This window comes from Hypomesus transpacificus, chromosome 23, assembly GCF_021917145.1.
Source record: "Hypomesus transpacificus isolate Combined female chromosome 23, fHypTra1, whole genome shotgun sequence".
Classification (NCBI taxonomy): domain Eukaryota; kingdom Metazoa; phylum Chordata; class Actinopteri; order Osmeriformes; family Osmeridae; genus Hypomesus; species Hypomesus transpacificus.
In genome coordinates, this window is record NC_061082.1 from 20,970,828 (window position 1) to 20,989,590 (window position 18,763).

An 18,763-nucleotide genomic window follows, 5' to 3' on the forward strand; every position below is an offset into this window, starting at 1 on the left:
CAGGGAGAGGAGGTCAATCACACAAGTAGGGCACGGGACACTGAAATGAGAGGAGAGATGAATACACACAACACGACACAATGGAAACGAGAGGAGAGATGAATACACACAACACAACAGAAAGGACAAAGACAGGACCTAGGGAGTGGGGCGGGATGGGACAGGATCTATAAACTAATATCAATAAAAAATCTATGAGCTGAAGTGGAACGTGTTTCTGTGTAACTTCCCTCTGTGTGTCCAGGAGTGCGGTGGTGTGTCCCATCATCGACGTGATCAGTGACGACACGTTTGAGTACATGGCAGGGTCAGACATGACCTACGGAGGGTTCAACTGGAAGCTGAACTTCCGCTGGTACCCCGTCCCTCAGAGAGAGATGGACCGACGCAAAGGAGACAGAACGCTGCCTGTCAGGTACAGAGAGAGATATGCTGCCTGTCAGGTACAGAGAGAGATATGCAGCCCGTCAGGTACAGAGAGAGATATGCTGCCTGTCAGGTACAGAGAGATATGCTGCCTGTCAGGTACAGAGAGATATGCAGCCCGTCAGGTACAGAGAGATATGCTGCCTGTCAGGTACAGAGAGATATGCTGCCTGTCAGGTACAGAGAGATATGCTGCCTGTCAGGTACAGAGAGATATGCTGCCTGTCAGGTACAGAGAGATATGCAGCCCGTCAGGTACAGAGAGATATGCTGCCTGTCAGGTACAGAGAGAGATATGCTGCCTGTCAGGTACAGAGAGATATGCAGCCCGTCAGGTACAGAGAGATATGCTGCCTGTCAGGTACAGAGAGATATGCTGCCTGTCAGGTACAGAGAGATATGCTGCCTGTCAGGTACAGAGAGATATGCTGCCTGTCAGGTACAGAGAGATATGCAGCCCGTCAGGTACAGAGAGATATGCTGCCTGTCAGGTACAGAGAGAGATATGCTGCCTGTCAGGTACAGAGAGATATGCAGCCCGTCAGGTACAGAGAGAGATATGCTGCCTGTCAGGTACAGAGAGATATGCAGCCCGTCAGGTACAGAGAGATATGCTGCCTGTCAGGTACAGAGAGATATGCTGCCTGTCAGGTACAGAGAGATATGCTGCCCGTCAGGTACAGAGATATATGCTGCCCGTCAGGTACAGAGAGAGATATGCTGCCTGTCAGGTACAGAGAGAGGAGACCACAGACCCAGAGAGACCACGGCCCTCATGAATCCCAGTTCTCATGAACAACCATCTCTGTTTTCTAGCTGTTGTTGTGTTAGTGGAGTACATTTACATTTAGTCATTTCGCAAACGCTTTTATCCAGAGCGACTTACAGTAAGTACAGGGACATTCCCATGAGTTGTGTTGTGGAATCAAAGCAATATAGAGAGAGTGGAATAATGACCAGAATTTGCGTAGAGATTGCATCAGCTCAGTGGGGCTAATGTGTTTTAGATGGAGAGGCTGGAAGACAGAAGTTTTTATGAATCACCCTGAGTAGCTGCTGATGAATGAGCAGTTTAGCTAAATCAAATGGTAGCACATTAGTTACTTGTATTTTGGAGGTCATCAGTAATTCAGGGAAATGTGTTCTTGTCTCCCAGAACCCCCACCATGGCAGGGGGCCTGTTCTCGATCGACCGCAGCTACTTTGAAGAGATCGGAACATACGACCCAGGGATGGACATCTGGGGGGGGGAGAACTTGGAAATGTCTTTCAGGGTGAGTGACTAAGAACAGAGACCTGAGAAAGTACTGAGGGGAAGTGATGGAGTGTATTTGCATGTTCCTGTGTGTGTGTTTTCATGTGTGCATCCAAGAGATCCATGTGAGTGTGTGTGAGTTCCTGTGTGTGTGTGTTCCTGTGTGTATGTTCCTATGTGTGTGTTGGTTGCTGTGTGTGTGGGTGTGTGTATGCGTGTCAGTGTGTGTGTGTGTGGTGACATGCTGGTCTTGGGTGCAGATCTGGCAGTGTGGTGGCTCTCTGGAGATCATCACCTGTTCCCACGTGGGTCATGTGTTCCGCAAGGCCACGCCCTACAGCTTCCCAGGAGGCACGGGGCAGGTGATCAACAAGAACAACCGCCGCCTGGCCGAGGTGTGGATGGATGACTTCAAAGACTTCTTCTACATCATCTCACCAGGTATCTTGCGCCGCTCTCCAGTGTTGGTTTCACTGGGCACTAGAAAGCATCTCCAAGCCAAGACAAACAACTTGAATGCACATTATTTCCCCTCCGGAGGCTTTTAGAAAGTTCTTACCATGCCAGAGCAGGTTAGGGTAATGTCTATATTCATTACCACCACTCCCCCCCCCTCTCTCACTTTCTCTGAATATTTCATTCAAGGGCCATCTTGTTCTACGCATGATTCAAGATGTTTGGCTCTCACTCTCACTGAACTTGAGCTACATATTCATGTGAGATGGATTCTGTGACACCCATCTGAGAAGCTGGGATTCTCTCAATCACTGTACCCTCCCTCCCTCCCCATGCTCCACCCCACCTGCTCTCTACAACCCAACAAACAAACACACAACACAGAGAATCCACTGTCCATCTGCCAGCAATGTCACTGGAATTAAGTAATAACCTTTCAGATGAACGTACCCCTGTGCTATCGAGTGAGTGTTCATGTCACCCTGACACCCTCTATGGGATCCAGTAAATTCTGCCTAATATAGGCTGTGGAGGAAGGCTGGTAGCTTTCCTGGACCGGTGCACACCTCCTGGAAGCTTCCGGCCCCAGCACAGAGAGCAGAGCTGCCAGCGTTGGATCAGTCCAAATCTGCTCCTCCAAGATCCAGCAGGAGAACAGGAGGACACATCCAGCCCCAGCGATGCTCCTGCAGCCCCCCAGACCAGGGCAGGGCAGGGGGGAGAGAGGAGGATGCTCCTGCAGCCCCCCAGACCAGGGCAGAGCAGGGGGGAGAGAGGAGGGTGCTCCTGCAGCCCCCAGACCAAGCAGGGCAGGGGGGAGAGAGGAGGATGCTCCTGCAGCCCCCCAGACCAGAGCAGGGCAGGGGGGAGAGAGAAAGATGCTCCTGCAGCCCCCCAGACCAGGGCAGGGCAGGGTGGAGAGAGGAGGATGCCCCTGCAGCCCCCCAGACCAGGGCAGGGCAGGGTGGAGAGAGGAGGATGCCCCTGCAGCCCCCCAGACCAGGGCAGACCAGGGCAGGGGGGAGAGAGGAGGATGCTCCTGCAGCCCCCCAGACCAGACCAGGGCAGGGGGGAAAGAGGAGGATGGAGAAACTTAGCCTGGACTGAACCAGAGCTGAACCTCCACTGGCACCAAGGGGCTGTTCATATGAGTGGAGAGAGAGAGAGAGCTGTTCATATGAGTGGAGCGGCTTTCACCTTTAGAGAGAGAGAGGGGGGGGGGGGGAGGGGGGACAGAGCGTCCCTCATGGTTGGCAGCTTGTGATAATGAATCCAGTTGAAGGTTTTGTGTCCCAGCAGAGGCCTTTTCCCCAGTGTGTTTGATCTGCTGACCAGCCTGGAGACTAACAGGAATGGACGGCCCTTATCTCCTACTGTAGCCTTGAAACATGGACACCTGGTCATCCACTCATCATCACCACACCCTTGAAACATGGACACCTGGTCATCCAGTCATCATCACCACACCCTTGAAACATGGACACCTGGTCATCCACTCATCATCACCACACCCTTGAAACATGGACACCTGGTCATCCACTCATCATCACCACACCCTTGATTATTTGATTTGTGCGCATCTATGACACATGTCTGCAGAGACACTAAGGAGATGAGTGATGTTGTGTATGTAATGGAAACATTACTGAAACATCTGTTCAGTGTTTGTGACAACAGCATGCACAGTTACTGCCTCATAGTTGGGATCTGGCGTCTTATCATTCAACAAAAGTGAAATATGATGACGTGAAAAATCAATAATTGTGATATGCTGAGTTTGAATGATATTTCAAGCTTTGCACCTCTGCAAAGTTTCAATCTAAAAGTTATTGTTAAATCCCTTAGCATTGAAGAAGGGCATTGCTTATGGTATGACTGAATTGCTGCACACTGATGTGGAGGGTCCCTCTAGTGGTCATTCTGGGTGGTGCAGAGCTCCTCTTCCTCCCAGGGTTTGATTGAGGGGGTGTTGGGGTAGTCCTAGACCCCCAGAAGAGTGAAGGGGCACTGGGGTAGAGGACTCCCCAATAAGACTGAAGTAATAACCAGAGAACATCTCAAACTAACGTCTAATTGGACTCGGACCAGGAAAATAAATATGACCAGTGCTGCCATGGTTACTGTCCTCATCTGTGAAATCATACACTCATGTATGAAGCCCTTCATCCAGTGCACAGTAACAGACACCTTTGTCGCCCCCTACAGGTGTGGTGAGGGTGGACTACGGTGACGTGTCTTCTCGGAAGGCGCTCCGGGAGGCGCTGAAGTGCCGGCCCTTCTCCTGGTACCTGGAGCACATCTACCCTGACTCCCAGATCCCACGCAGATACTACTCACTGGGTGAAGTATGACACCCTCTCTTCCTAGACACACACACACATACACACATACACACACACACACATACACACACATACTTCATTCACAACTAAATCACAATTTCAAAGGCTTTCTGCAAAAGAGAGGGAGATTTTCTACAAGGATTTAAAGCCCACAGAGACTATCTTTGCCTGAAATCTGAGTTGAACACTATTGTGTCAATGTATAGATATCAAGTGAAGTTAGCGCTTGTCTGACAGAAGCCCCTGCCCTCTTCACAATAATATGATGTCCTCTGGATGAGGAATAAAAGCCATCTATTGCAGTGTGAGAGGCCCTGGGAACTGGCCCTGAGATGAGGGTGGAATCCCCCAGTCCAATTCTGCTGAGGCTCCAGGATTTGTACATCCTGAATGTACTGCAGCAAAAAGCTGTTTCTGTTACACTTTTACTGCAGCACGGACAGTCTGGACACTCTTACTGCAGCACGGACAGTCTGCACACTCTTACTGCAGCACAGACAGTCTGCACACTTACTGCAGCACGGACAGTCTGCACACTCTTACTGCAGCACGGACAGTCTGCACACTCTTACTGCAGCACTGACAGTCTGCACACTCTTACTGCAGCACGGACAGTCTGCACACTCTTACTGCAGCACGGACAGTCTGCAGTCCACGCCCTCGTCTGCTCTTGTTCTTATTCCCGTCTCCCTACTCTCTTTCTTCTCTCATTTTCCTTCTTTCTCTCGTCTTCACTCCCCTTCCTGTTCTTCCTCTCTGCCCTCCTCCACCTCTTCCTCTCTCCCCTCCTCCACCTCTTCCTCTCTCCCCTCCTCCACCTCTTCCTCTCTCCCCTCCTCCATCTCTTCCTTTCTCCCTTCCTTTCCCTCCCCTTCGCCCTCCTCTCAATCCTCTCTCTCCTCTTTTCCTTGTCTTCCACCTTTTCCTTCTCCTTCCACTCTTTTCTTCCCTCCTCTCTCCTCCCTCTCCCCCTACCAATTGATAGACTCCCTCCACGATTCAAACTTTAAACTGCTGAAGCCATTAGGCTTTATATAATTAATTTATGAATGGCACCATTCCCTTCCAATAATTCCCTTAATAAGCCAGTTTCACAACATACAGGAGATGACCCAGTCTCGGACTACACTAAGCAGATATTAAATCGCTCATTGGATTATAAAATCATTAAATAACAATTTGGGGTGGGTTACTTGCCGGTATGCTTCACACGAGCTTCCATTTATGCAGTAATTTGCATCCTTAAATCAGACCTCTGATTAAGAGTTATATCATCAGGCTGATCTGTTGAAGTGGAACCTAATGAGTTTAGATGACTTGTGTCATTGGATTGTAAAGATGTCATTACGTCTGACATCTGTGCAGGAGACACAGGGCGAGTAGCAGGTGGCTGTGATTTCCTTCACCTGGAAATTGTTTGACGTTTGCACTTCGATTTAGTTTAGGAACAATCAAATTTGTGACGTGTCTTGATGGGTGAAAAGAGAGAGGAACCTGGAACTGTTCTCTCTCCTCCAGATTAGGAACGTGGAGACCAACCAGTGTGTGGACAACATGGGGCGGAAGGAGAACGAGAAAGTCGGTTTCTTCAACTGCCATGGGATGGGGGGCAACCAGGTAAGGGTCACGACTAAGGTCACAACCTTAATCCAAATCCCTAAAACTTCACAGTGCTGTACTGTAAGAACTCTACCTAAAGGCAGGCAACGGAAGAAAATAAATAATTTGAGTGTCAAATTTTAAAGTAACTGAAATTATTCCAACTGAAACTTAATGGATCCAATGTTTTTGTTTGTTTGTTTTTAACAAATGGGGTAATATGTTATAAATAAGTATTATAATTGTTTTTGTTGTTAAATAAACTAGAGAGGGTACAATTTCTGGGGAAATTGTGAAGTGTGATTGCGTCGGTTGCTGATGGGTCCGTTTTGTTACTGAAACTTTATAACTGATGTTTCTGTATATTTTAAATAAGTATGCATACCAACCCTAACCATCATTTATGAAGATGGCATTGATTAAAAAGCATACATTTGTTGCTGCTCATTTACACTTCAAAATACTAAGATTGAAGTGTAGAATGAAACGGGGTTCTCTTGTCATTTCCCTTACTGCAAGAAGGAATGGTGATAGGCTATGTTGAAGCCTCACATAGTTGAAACAGTTACATCAAAATGAAGAAATTGGGCAAACCTGTGTAAAAATGATCCTAACCTATATCTAACAACGTTGTCACTGGCAGTATGTAATCTGGGACTTTTGATTAGTGGAGTGCTGAAAATGTACAGCGTGTCTATATGAGCTACACTGGTTTAAAAGTACAGGTGTATAACGATAATTTCACAAACAAATTGTTGACATGTAATCTACAGTAATGTCATTATAAATTATTTATGAGGCATGTGCTGCTACACGCTGTCGCATGTGTCTTACATTACATTACATTTGCATTTAGTCATTTAGCAGACACTCTTATCCAGAGCGACTTACGCAAGTACTTACAGTAAGTACAGGGACATTCCCCCCCGAGGCAAGTAGGGTGAAGTGCCTTGCCCAAGGACACAACGTCATTTGGCACGGCAGGGAATCGATCCGGCAACCTTCTGATTACAAGCCCGACTCCCTCACCGGTCAGCCATCTGTCCCCTCTTGCAGCGGGGGCTAATGTCATGATGCTAACTCCTCACTGAAATAGCAGACTACTGTTTCTGGAAGTAGATACTAATAATATCAGCGTACATTACATTATCACAATGTTAAAGGCAGGGTAGGAAAGTTTTGCGACGCTAGCTATTTTAGCTTCTGTTTGACACAATTCAAACCAAAATATCCCACCTCCTCCCTTCAAAGCCACTACCACGAAACTACAGTAACGCACATTGAGTGAAGGCGCAGTGTATGCAGGTTGGTAGACAGGTAGCCCGTCCAATCACTAGTCAGGGTACCCCTTAATGATCATGTTTATTACAGTATTGAGACGCCCACAGATGACAGAATGATTTCATATTACTTTATCATATTATTTCCTTTAGATATATTGGTTGCTAACTAAGACGTGAAGTTACTTTCGGCCTTTAAATGAGCAAATAGTTATCACCCTGGCCTTTGCCTGTGGCGTTTTTGCCGTTGTCTTTCAGGTTTTGGTAGCTACCTATTTCCCAGAAGTTAACGAGCGCACGGGTTTGTGACGTTAGTGACATTTGTGACTGTGGCTAGCTAGTTAGCCACCGTTAGCTTCACTTTTTGCCACAAAAACTTAAATTAAGCCTAAACTGTGCAACGGAACGTAAAATTGAATACAAGCATTGCAATCATGACCAAGACAAACATTTTGACACAGACATTGTCTATGTGGTGCACAAATTTAGGGATGTTAGGGTGGGAAAATGAATAATACTCTGATAGAGAATGTAGGTTTGTCAGTGGCAAGCACACCCACTAACTAATAGGATTGTTTTTGTGGTTGAGGTACCTCAGCCAGCCCAGTGTTCAGCCTCTGTTTGGGTTGCAGGTGTTCTCCTACACAGCCGATAAGGAGATCCGTACAGATGACCTGTGTCTGGATGTTTCCCGCCTAAACGGACCAGTAGTCATGCTGAAGTGTCACCACATGAAGGGCAACCAGATGTTTGAGTATGATGCTGAGGTACGTCCACAGCCCAGGAGAAACCAGCACTGTTCTCACAGTGTCTGGGCTCACATACTGGATCACAATCATTTACCGTACAAACAAACGCAAAGTTGACATATGGCATATCTTACTATACTCACTATTTGTGTATTGCTTTCGATAAAATTGCCTGCTAAATGTAGTTAAATAATGTATTACTGGACATAAATGAACCTTTCAGAGTGTAAACTGAGCCTGTATAGCTTATCCACAGCCCCATCAAGGTGAGAGTACTAAACGTTATGATGATGTGATAATGGGGGGGGGGGGGGGGGGGGGGGGGGGTGCAGGGTGGCACACTGGTGCCACACACTGGTGGAGCTGTCTGCGTAAATGATGTGATTAGTTTAGCCCACCAGATGGCGCTGTATGTCAGAGATAGGTCTTGATTACGTATTACACACTGCTCAGAAGAAGGACTGTACTGTACCCTGCAGCAGAAAACCCCAGATCATTTCTCATAGTATATATAAATATTCTCTCCTCTCATGTAGTATGTTGGCAAATGGGAATATGATTTTGAGGTAAGAACTCTTGAAGCAGGTGATCCTGAACATGTCGTAGACCACCTATGAGTCTTGTGTTTGGTGTGTAGTGTTACGTCATACTATGTGTGGCTTAGTGACTGTGAGCCTAGTCTCAACCCTCCCTCTCTTCCTGTGTGTGTCTACTGCCGTCAGTGAAACTTGTTTCTGCATGTGCTTTCGAACATGACTCTCTGTAGACCCGCTGCCTACAGTCTTCTGAGTTAGGACCCTGGATGAAATGAGTCATTGTCCTGTATTATGCAACATTAACCCTCTCAGGTCCATAGCAGACCAACCCCTAGGTCTACCAGACCAGATAAGGTCTTGAAATTGAATTGGTTTCAGTAAGTGAGCATGCCACAGTAGGCTTTGTAGATGAAATATTAGATGTGTGTGTGATTTATAATCCATCATGATAACCCCTGGTCCTCGATTCAGTTAGCAGGTGGTTCTGGGGGAAGTGGCTGTGTGTCAGTCATCTCTTGTCTTGGGAGCTTTACTCTGTCAAAAGGCTCAGAACACAGACAGGGGAAACCATACCCTTCCTGTACAGAGGGCAAGATACAGTATTGTGTAACTCAGAGCAACCCGTTACAGCAACATCAGCGCTCGTACACCGAACAGGGTTGGCAGTCCATGTCTTGACATCCTGCTGTGTGGTGTGTGTGGGGTGTGTGGTGTCAGTCTTTCAGTGATGGCAATCTCTCGTGTGTTACCAGCTCAGAGAAACCCTGAGGCTTTGTCAGGTGTAGCTCCACACAAACCTCTGGGAGACTTCCAGGTATCACACTTTCTACTCTGGGTTCATGTTTAATATGAGGAATTGAATAATTCATGAGTGGAGATGTGTTCCTGACAGCCTCAGCATGAGGAGGCTCAGGGCTGTCACTAAGAGGCTGCTTTTAGAAGCACAGTGACTGACGAACGGATCGTCCTGCTAATGTATGGATGGCTTCAGTCCTATTGTCATTTCATGTGACAATCTGGTCATGCCGTCATGGGAAGTCCACAAGGCTTCTCCACTTCTCCTGCTCTGCTACTCATGTCTGTCAGCCTTCCTCCAACCCATCGCTACCTTCATCCAATCAGAACACTGCAGGATTGCGGAGTCATCCTTCCTGCAAAACAAACATCATCAGCAGCACGCTCTCAGCAGGAGGATTCATTCTCTGGTTGAAGAAAGAGTCATTTTAGAATGGGTGAATCAAACCAACGTGGTGAATGATTTTTGAATTGTGAGAGGCCATAGCGATGTGTAGTGTTCCAGGTAGAGTACCCCATCTGCTACTGGACCATCTCTCCCAATATCCCTCTCTCTATCTATACCTCTATCCATCTCCATCTCTCTCACCCTCACATCAACATCTTTCTCTCTCCCACCCTCACAACAACATGTCTCTATCTGGCCATCTCCCTCCCCCCACCAACATCTCCGTCCCTCCATCTCCCACCCTCACACCAACATCTGTCTCTCTCTCTCTGTCTCCTCCACTGCCGTGCAGAAGCATACTTTCCTCCACATCATCACCCAGTCGTGTCTGACCATCAGCCGGCTGGAGGATGGCAGCTACGGCCCCACGGTGGAGTCCTGTAACGACAGCCCACTGCAAGCCTGGGGCCTGCGCAACTACACACGCCTGGAGGTCTTTAGACGCCTCTACTACAGCCCCACAGACTACTTTCTATAGGGGCCTGGGCCTGGGCCAGGGGCCTGGTCCTGGGTCCTGGTCCTGGTTCCTTGGGCCTGGAATGGAGCAGGTCAGTACAGCAAGGACTTTGTAGCCTAATGTACTGGTGTATGATGGAGTGCAGTGATGGAGTCTTGTGTAGTTATGGAGTATTGTCTGGTGGTGTAATTAATAATACTGTGTGGTTATGGAGTATTGTGTAGTGATGGATACTTGTCTAGTGGTGTAATGAATAATACTGTGTAGTGAGGGAGTACTTTGTAGTGATGGATAATTATGTAGTGAATAATACCGTGTAGTGACAGAGTATTATGTATGGAATAATACTGTGTAGTGATGGAGTATTGTGTAGTGTGTAATGAATAGTACTGTGTAGTGATGGAGTAGTGTCTGGTGGTTTAATGAATAATACTGTGTAGTTAATTTCTTTGTCCGTCAGTTCCACAAATAAGCTTTATTTATTTTTTGTTTGAATTTCCTTTCTCCAAGTTCCCAGGAAGAACACAAGCTTGTACTGCTGTTGAGTGGTTAGGGTTAGGGTTAGGGTTAGGGTTAGATCTCCCTGTGCTGCTAGTGAGCTTGCTCTGTGACTCACAGCTGGTTCACTAGGGTTAGGGTTAGGGTTAGGGTTAGGGTTAGGGTTAGATCTCCCTGTGCTGCTAGCGAGCTTGCTCTGTGACTCACAGCTGGTTCACTAGGGTTAGGGTTAGGGTTAGGGTTAGATCTCCCTGTGCTGCTAGCGAGCTTGCTCTGTGACTCACAGCTGGTTCACTAGGCATTTAGTAGCTATTACTGCTGACCTTTTGATATGAAGGCATAAACACAGGGAGGCAGGTCTGGGTGTGACAGCCAAAGATTCTGCTTAAACAGGCTGCAGTCTGACAGACTGTTCGCCAGGCTCTTCACCAAATTAGATCTCATTTGACATTTATTTTCCTCCATAAATATTTTATTTTGATGGAGAAATTTTGCTGCCTGTCCCCCCCCACCCCCCTTCAACCGTGGGCGCTGTTTGAATGAGAGATGTGGAGGAGATGTTTAATTTTTAGCTGATTATCTATGCGCCTGGCAGATTGAAATGGGCTTGCCTTTGTTTACAAGTTCTTTTGAAGTGATCCTTCATTGTGAGAGTAGCTTTCATGGCCTTGGCCTCTCAGGGGAAGGGGCACTTCATTGGAAGCCCTTCTCCTCTGGCCTTGCAGCAGCTGTGTGCAGCATGCACCACATCTATTGTCTAAACACTGAATCACAGCCTCATATTCATTTCACCTGGTGCGTGGACTTAAAGGACCTAAAAGTTTGTTTTATACTGAGTGCACATGCATGTTGTCCATATCAGATAAACACAGTTTCTCTCAACAACAAAAAAAGTCTCTCCTGTTTGGGGCTGTGTTGAAGTCTGTTTGCTTAGAGAAAGTTAAGGAGTGTTCTGTGGCGTGGGTTAGGGTTAGGGTGTGTTGGGTTAGGGTTAGGTGAAGCCTGCTGTCAGGTGGAGTGGGTGGAGGGTGCAGGGTTGTGGGTGCAGGGTTGTGGGTGGAGGGTGCAGGGTTGTGGGTGGAGGGTGCAGGGTTGTGGGTGGAGGGTGCAGGGTTGTGGGTGGAGGGTGGAGGGTGCAGGGTTGTGGGTGGAGGGTGCAGGTTTGTGGGTGGAGGGTGGAGGGTGCAGGGTGGAGAGTGCAGGGTGGAGAGTGCAGGGTTATGGGTGGAGGGTTGTGGGTAGAGGGTGCAGGGTTGTGGGTGGAGGGTGCAGGGTTGTGGGTGGAGGGTGCAGGGTGGAGAGTGCAGGGTTGTGGGTGGAGGGTTGTGGGTGGAGGGTGCAGGGTTGTGGGTGGAGGGTTGTGGGTGGAGGGTGGAGGGTGCAGGGTTGTGGGTGGATGGTGCCTGATTTTCAGCTCGTCCAGTGTCATTCTTCACACCTCCCAACACTTCCACTGAACATCAGAAGGAACTGCTTCTAAATCCATCTGCCGTGCCTGTCTTTCTGGCTTCTGGCAGCGAAGACGCTGCTGTCGTGTTTATATGTCCTGTGCCGCCGAGACAACGACTCTTGTCTCCCAGCGTGGCGAGGACCTGCTCCTGTCAGCATGTCCAGAGCTCTCTGCCTGCTGCCACGTCTCACCCCGGCCCTGCTCTTAGAAAGCAGCCTCATTTAATTAGCCTGTCTCAGCTGTGTACACACAGAGCCCCTTAGCCCTGAGTGCTGCCTCAGGAGGGTTTCACTGCCTCCATGAGCCAGGAAATAATGATCATCCAGGGACATAGCCCCCACATCACTATATTTTTCATGAAATATGGATTTGATATAAATATAGATATGTTGGATATGTTAAACTTATAGGGTGTCAGATGGCTGAGCGGTGCACATGACGTTGTGTCCTTGGGCAAGGCACTTCACCCTACTCGCCTCTGGGGGAATGTCCCTGTACTTACTGTACGTCGCTCTGGATAAGAGCGTCTGCTAAATGACCAAATGTGAATGTAAAATTCTTCTAAGTTGTCATTTTCTCTCTCACTTCTTTTTCTCCCTTTCTCCTCTGTTGTACATTCTCTCTTCTATCTTTCCTCTCCTTTGTCCCTCTTTTCTATCTCTTCTTTCTCTCCCCTCTCTCTGTATGTACTCTTCTCTCTTCCTCCCTTCTATATACCTCTCTTCTCTCTGTATGATATGTGTATATGTTGTACCAGTGAAGTAGGGTGGCATGTTTGAATTTACATTTACATTTAGTCATTTAGCAGACGCTCTTATCCAGAGCGACTTACAGTAACTACTACAGGGACAATCCCCCCGAGGCAAGTAGGGTGAAGTGCCTTGCCCAAGGACACAACGTCATTTTTGGCTCGGCCGGGAATCGAACTGGCGTGTTCAGATTACCAGCCCGATTCCCTCACCGTTCAGCCACCTGACTCCTGAATGTGAGCAGAAGTACTATCTTCATTACTTTGCTAGCTGTGTTCTCATGATGAATAGATGTCCAGGGGCTGCAGAAGAGATTTACATTAGATTACCATCTCCTTATGTGCTACACACAATATTCTGGCTAGGCTTAAGTATTTTTTCTATATTGACAGCTAGGATTGGTATGTTCTTCATGTGTACCCTGCCGGACTGCCCTGACACAGCTTTGTGGGTTTAAAGTTTGGCCTACCTCAAGTGTGTGTATGTGAATGATGACTTACCTCAAGTGTGTGTATGTGAATGATGACTTGCCTCAAGTGTGTGTATGTGAATGATGACTTACCTCAAGTGTTTGTGTGTGTGTGTTTGTGAATGATGACCTACCTCAAGTGTGTGTATGTGAATTATATATTTGAATGTTCCCTTGTTTGTGCGTGTGTGTGTGTGACCTGTTCCCTGCTTGTATCCAGGCAGACTGAAGTGGCTCTGCTTCTAATTACAGTGAGACAAGCATCCAAATCAAACATGGCCGCTGTTTCAGTGTGTGCTCATTAAACCGAAAATCCTCCGTCAACAAACAAACACATCATGTTTTGATTAAGGATTACCTCAGAACCCCTAAACAAAGAACATTCATAGCGTACACAGTGCATCTAGACGCCTGTCTGCCTGTCTGCCTGACTGTCTGTCTGCCTGACTGTCTGACTGCCAGCCAGACAGACACCTGCTCTGAGGGATACACTGGACTTTAATTGCTTCAGTGATTCTTGTTGGCGTTATTAAGTTAGTTTAGGAAAGAGGCATGTGGAGGTCTTGAGGAAGATAATTGTGAAGAAATGTTCATCAGATAATGTGTGATATAGAGTATTGCTAAAACAATTTTCTATAACATTATTATAATGTATATTATTATGTATTATTACACATAGTTATTTTATGAAATGTGGAGATGTGTATTAGGAAAACCACGCAAGATTGACTAAGAAGTTACTCAGAGGAATGGCAAAGCATTGGAACCCAGCATTGGACCAGCTTTTACGGGTGTTTGTGCGTCTATGTTGCTTCACTCTGTGTGCCTGCGCCTCGTCCATTACTGTTTACAACGTTAGCAGAACTAGGTACTTGGTTGGCTTTGCCTTCTCAGTGTGAGAAATAGGTGTGGCGTGTGAGCTTGTTGAAATACGTGTGTCTCACGGCCAATGCGTGACAGTTGGCTGCCCTGCAGAGGCCCCTGATTAGTAGTGTAGAGTAGTGTTTCTCTCACATAAATCATGAAGGAGCCAGACAACGGATTTTTCGTAAATAAAGCCGCGGCTTGTACCCTGATTTTACAGTTTTCTTGTGGTTGTGCAGCTTTTTTTTTATACATATATATATATGTCAGTACATTAAAAAAAAATTGTAAAAAGTCTAAAGTCACTGTTGTAGTTTGTATAACATTATGGCAAAGGGTGCAGACTTGGGTTTACGTACTCGCAATATCAATCAAAATACAACTCTACAACTCAAAACTGTTTAAATACATGAGACATGACAAGACTTGACATGGGTAAAAATGTTTTATGATATTTCTCAAAGTCTCTGCTAATCTGTCGATACGACTAGGGAGTTCCAGCCGGGTAGCTAGGCTAGTTACCACAGAACAAAGTTACGTAATGTGACAAGACTGAATTTAAAAGTACAAAAAACCCACCAGGAGCACGGACAAAGTCGACAACCCTACGCCAGGCCTCATTCTTTTTGATTCCCGGCTGTGCTGGGGCGTTGTGTCCCTGGACCTCCACACGCCTCTACTACTAGTGTGGAGGTCCAGGGTAGAGGCGTGTGGAGGTCCAGGGTAGAGGCGTGTGGAGGTCCAGGGTAGAGGCGTGTGGAGGTCCAGGGTAGAGGCGTGTGGAGGTCCAGGGTAGAGGCGTGTGGAGGTCCAGGGTAGAGGCGTGTGGAGGTCCAGGGTAGAGGCGTGTGGAGGTCCAGGGTAGAGGCGTGTGGAGGTCCAGGGTAGAGGCGTGTGGAGGTCCAGGGTAGAGGCGTGTGGAGGTCCAGGGTAGAGGCGTGTGGAGGTCCAGGGTAGAGGCGTGTGGAGGTCCAGGGTAGAGGCGTGTGGAGGTCCAGGGTAGAGGCGTGTGGAGGTCCAGGGTAGAGGCGTGTGGAGGTCCAGGGTAGAGGCGTGTGGAGGTCCAGGGTAGAGGCGTGTGGAGGTCCAGGGTAGAGGCTTGTGGAGGTCCAGGGTAGAGGCGTGTGGAGGTCCAGGGTAGAGGCGTGTGGAGGTCCTGTGTGGCTTAAACTTGTAGCAGTGGGCTGTATGTGCACCTGTCAACACAGCAGCTGTGCGTCTCCATGACTACCAGCTTTACAGCTAACTCTACTCATGGTACAGCTTACACCCACTCTGGACCTGAATTTAGCGCTCTTGTGTATTGTTTTATTTCTTGTGACTGAAGAGGTTATTTTTATCTTCATGATGAGACAATGGGACTTTGTCATTGGGCAGTAGCTGGAATGTATCTCTGGCTGTTCTGCCCTGAGTGTCTACAGTTAAGGAGAAACAAAATGGCAGAAATGCATTACCACAGGGAGAGAAGCCATAAATGGTTAAGTAAGACCTTTTAAGTCCTTTCTTGTTCTCTCTCATTCTCTCTCTTTTCTTCGCTCTGCATTCTTTCTCCTTCCTCCCTTTCTCACTGTTCTCTCCTGTGTGCTGTCTCCTCTTTGGACTTGAAAATCAACACATCAGCTATTATTGCACAACCATTAGCCTTAACTGCTTCTCAAAAATGTCAGTTATTAATGCCATGACTGTCATCAGCAAAAATCCTTACTTTAATTTGTCCTTAGTTACAATGCGTCAACCTTTGTTACAGACAGAATAATTTAGTTCTAAAACCTGTCAGAATTAGAAGTCCATTTGACTAATGAGCCTAGATTAAATACAATTAGCTTTAGCTTCACACTTCCCCTCAGATGGGTGGTTTGATTCTGCTGGAACTGTGCAACATATCCTGGGAGATGTAACAGGACAGTCATCACCAGAGGGGGCTGGTGGTGGGAGATGTCTTCTGAACCACACTTCCATCTCTGACAACTAGAGCAGAAGCCATGACCTAGCTTACCTCATGGCTATAAGCTTACAAATGTATGTGTGTGTATGGTCTCTCTCCGTGTGTGTTTGGTCTTTGTGTTTGTGTGTGGTCTCTGTGTGTCTGTGTGTGCGTGTGGTCTCTGTGTGTGTGTGTCTCACAGCGGTTGACCTTGCTGCACGTGAACAGTAACCAGTGTCTGGACATGCCCTCGGAGGAGGACAAGCAGATTCCCACCCTGAGGGACTGCTCGAGCTCTCGATCCCAGCAGTGGCTGCTCCGCAACATGACCCTAAACATCTGAAGGCTCCACCCCTGCACCTCAACCCCCCTTCACCCCCTCCACCCCATCCCCTCCACCCCCACCAGTCCAGACTTGTGCTCGGCTGCAGGGCTGGGTGGGGGGGTTTCTGCGGGGAGAGGTAGGAAAGCTCCTCACACTGCTGTCCAAAGCTCCTCATGAACCTACCTGGTACTTTTTACATAAGGTGTTGTCCCACTCTGCCAGGAGATGCTCCATGACTCTCCCTGAAACACTGTGCTGCACGTCCCAGCTTCATATCAGACGAGAGCACATCATAAGGACCTCCAGTATCAGGACGGTGTCCGGGGCCGTGTTTGGGGCTGTGTTTGGGGCCGTGTTTGGGACCGTGTTTGGGACCGTGTCCGGGACTTTGGATGAGGCTGATGTGAAAATCAAAAGCATTCATATTACTGGCCGTGTAAGACAATGGCCTGGACCCCAGATGTGATGATGACACGGAGATGCCGTGACATCAGAGGCTATCACCCCTCATCTCTCCGTTGCAGGAATGCGTTACATATTTGACATTGCTGAGGGTGGAGAGATGCATTTTTCAGACCATGATTGGTACAGTTTGCTTTGAAAGTATCACGTCTACTGGGGATCTTTGGAGAAGTTAAGGAGAGAGATGCTAATGTTCATGCTTTCTGCTCCAAAACTCTCGTTTGATTTAGTATCTCAAACTTCTTCAAGGCATCATTGTGAGAGATACTAAGTGTATCAAACCCATCATATCACAATGATATGAAGCTCATGCTTATACCATCCATATGAAGGTGTTTTTCACAGTAACAATCTAGTTAAATGATTTATAGGCCTAATTATTTGTTTGTACAACTATGTTTGAATGTTGATTTATTTCCATTGATTGGTCTAAAGATAATTTTTATTGTAATAAAATAAAAATGTTGTGGCATCAGTAGATAAATGAAAACATACTAAAAAGGTCAAATTCATATTTGGTATTCTAACATAATCTAACAAAACGTGAACATTAAACCACTTCACATAGTATAATGTCACCTGTCAGTCAAAATGATCCATATTGTAGCCCCAAAGGAAAAAGAATAGCAATTCCTAGTCTTCCTCCATCCACAACAATTACCCTTCCTGTCAGTCACTGTTAGCTAGGGTTAGGGTTAGGTCCAGTAAAAAAGACTGGAACCAGACTGGCAGTGTGTGTTTAATCATTATTGTTCCTGTAAATACAGAAACAATTATTTTTCTAAGATGCTGTAAAACTTGAACTCTGTCTTTGAAGCGAGGATGTTAGAGGGTGATGAATGTTGGTGCACTGTAGTGTAACATTGCACTGAAGGAAAAACTGTATGAAAGTACAAAGTGTCTCAATCTTCATCTAAAACACCAACCCTCCTGTGTGCTAACCTGAGACCTGTTACAGTGAGAACATGGATCACATGATGGATCACATAAACAATGTCAATGCTGCTTTATGATTGTCAAACTTGCACCAACCAACTGAAATACAACCATCTCATATCATGTACAAAAAATGTACTGTTTTTTTCTTCCAAAACTGGTTCACTTTAAGTGCATGGTACTAGGAATGTAGTTAGTACTTCTACCGTATGTGTTGGTTGTAAAGTGAAGTTACCTGTTTGTACATTTTTGTAAAACAAAAGGCAGAAAAGTAATGTCAATGGTAAAGATGAAATCTGAATGCGTCTGATTTCAGACTGGGACGTGTGCTGATGAACCTGTGAAGGATAATAAATTGTGTGTTTGATAAACCTTTCTCCTGATCTCATGTATTCTGTGTCCTCCCCACATCTACAACTGAAAACTTTTAGCGCTGCTGCCTGTGGTCTCTGCGTCCCTCCACACCAAACAAGCAAACTGCTGCTGCGAGCACATGGAAAGCAGGCAGTAAGTTTGTGGAAAACCAGGCAGTAAGTTTGTGGAAAACCAGGCAGTAAGTTTGTGGAAAACCAGGCAGTAAGCGCATCATGAGTACAATTGGAAGAAGAGCCTCCATCCAAGCTGTTATGATATCATTATTATTATTATTATGATTTCCCTTAACGTTACCTGCAGTCTCTTTCACACTTAATGGGGAGACAAGGTGAGGGAGGGAGATGGGTTTTAATAAATATTTGTAAACC

The 18,763-nt window shown here is 46.8% G+C and overlaps 1 protein-coding gene across 1 annotated transcript in view; it reads left to right on the top strand.

Annotated features, from left to right (window-relative positions):
• galnt13 (UDP-N-acetyl-alpha-D-galactosamine:polypeptide N-acetylgalactosaminyltransferase 13) overlaps positions 1–18,396 on the top strand; it is a 35,013-nt gene extending 16,617 nt beyond the window's left edge. Inside the window, exons 6-12 of the mRNA XM_047047477.1 lie at positions 245–415; positions 1,583–1,700; positions 1,942–2,122; positions 4,343–4,482; positions 5,998–6,096; positions 7,991–8,125; positions 16,500–18,396. Of these exons, the coding sequence (XP_046903433.1) occupies positions 245–415; positions 1,583–1,700; positions 1,942–2,122; positions 4,343–4,482; positions 5,998–6,096; positions 7,991–8,125; positions 16,500–16,640 (985 nt within the window). The 3' untranslated portion in view covers positions 16,641–18,396. The remainder of the gene's footprint in view (positions 1–244; positions 416–1,582; positions 1,701–1,941; positions 2,123–4,342; positions 4,483–5,997; positions 6,097–7,990; positions 8,126–16,499) is intronic.
• The last annotated feature ends 367 nt before the right edge of the window (positions 18,397–18,763 follow it).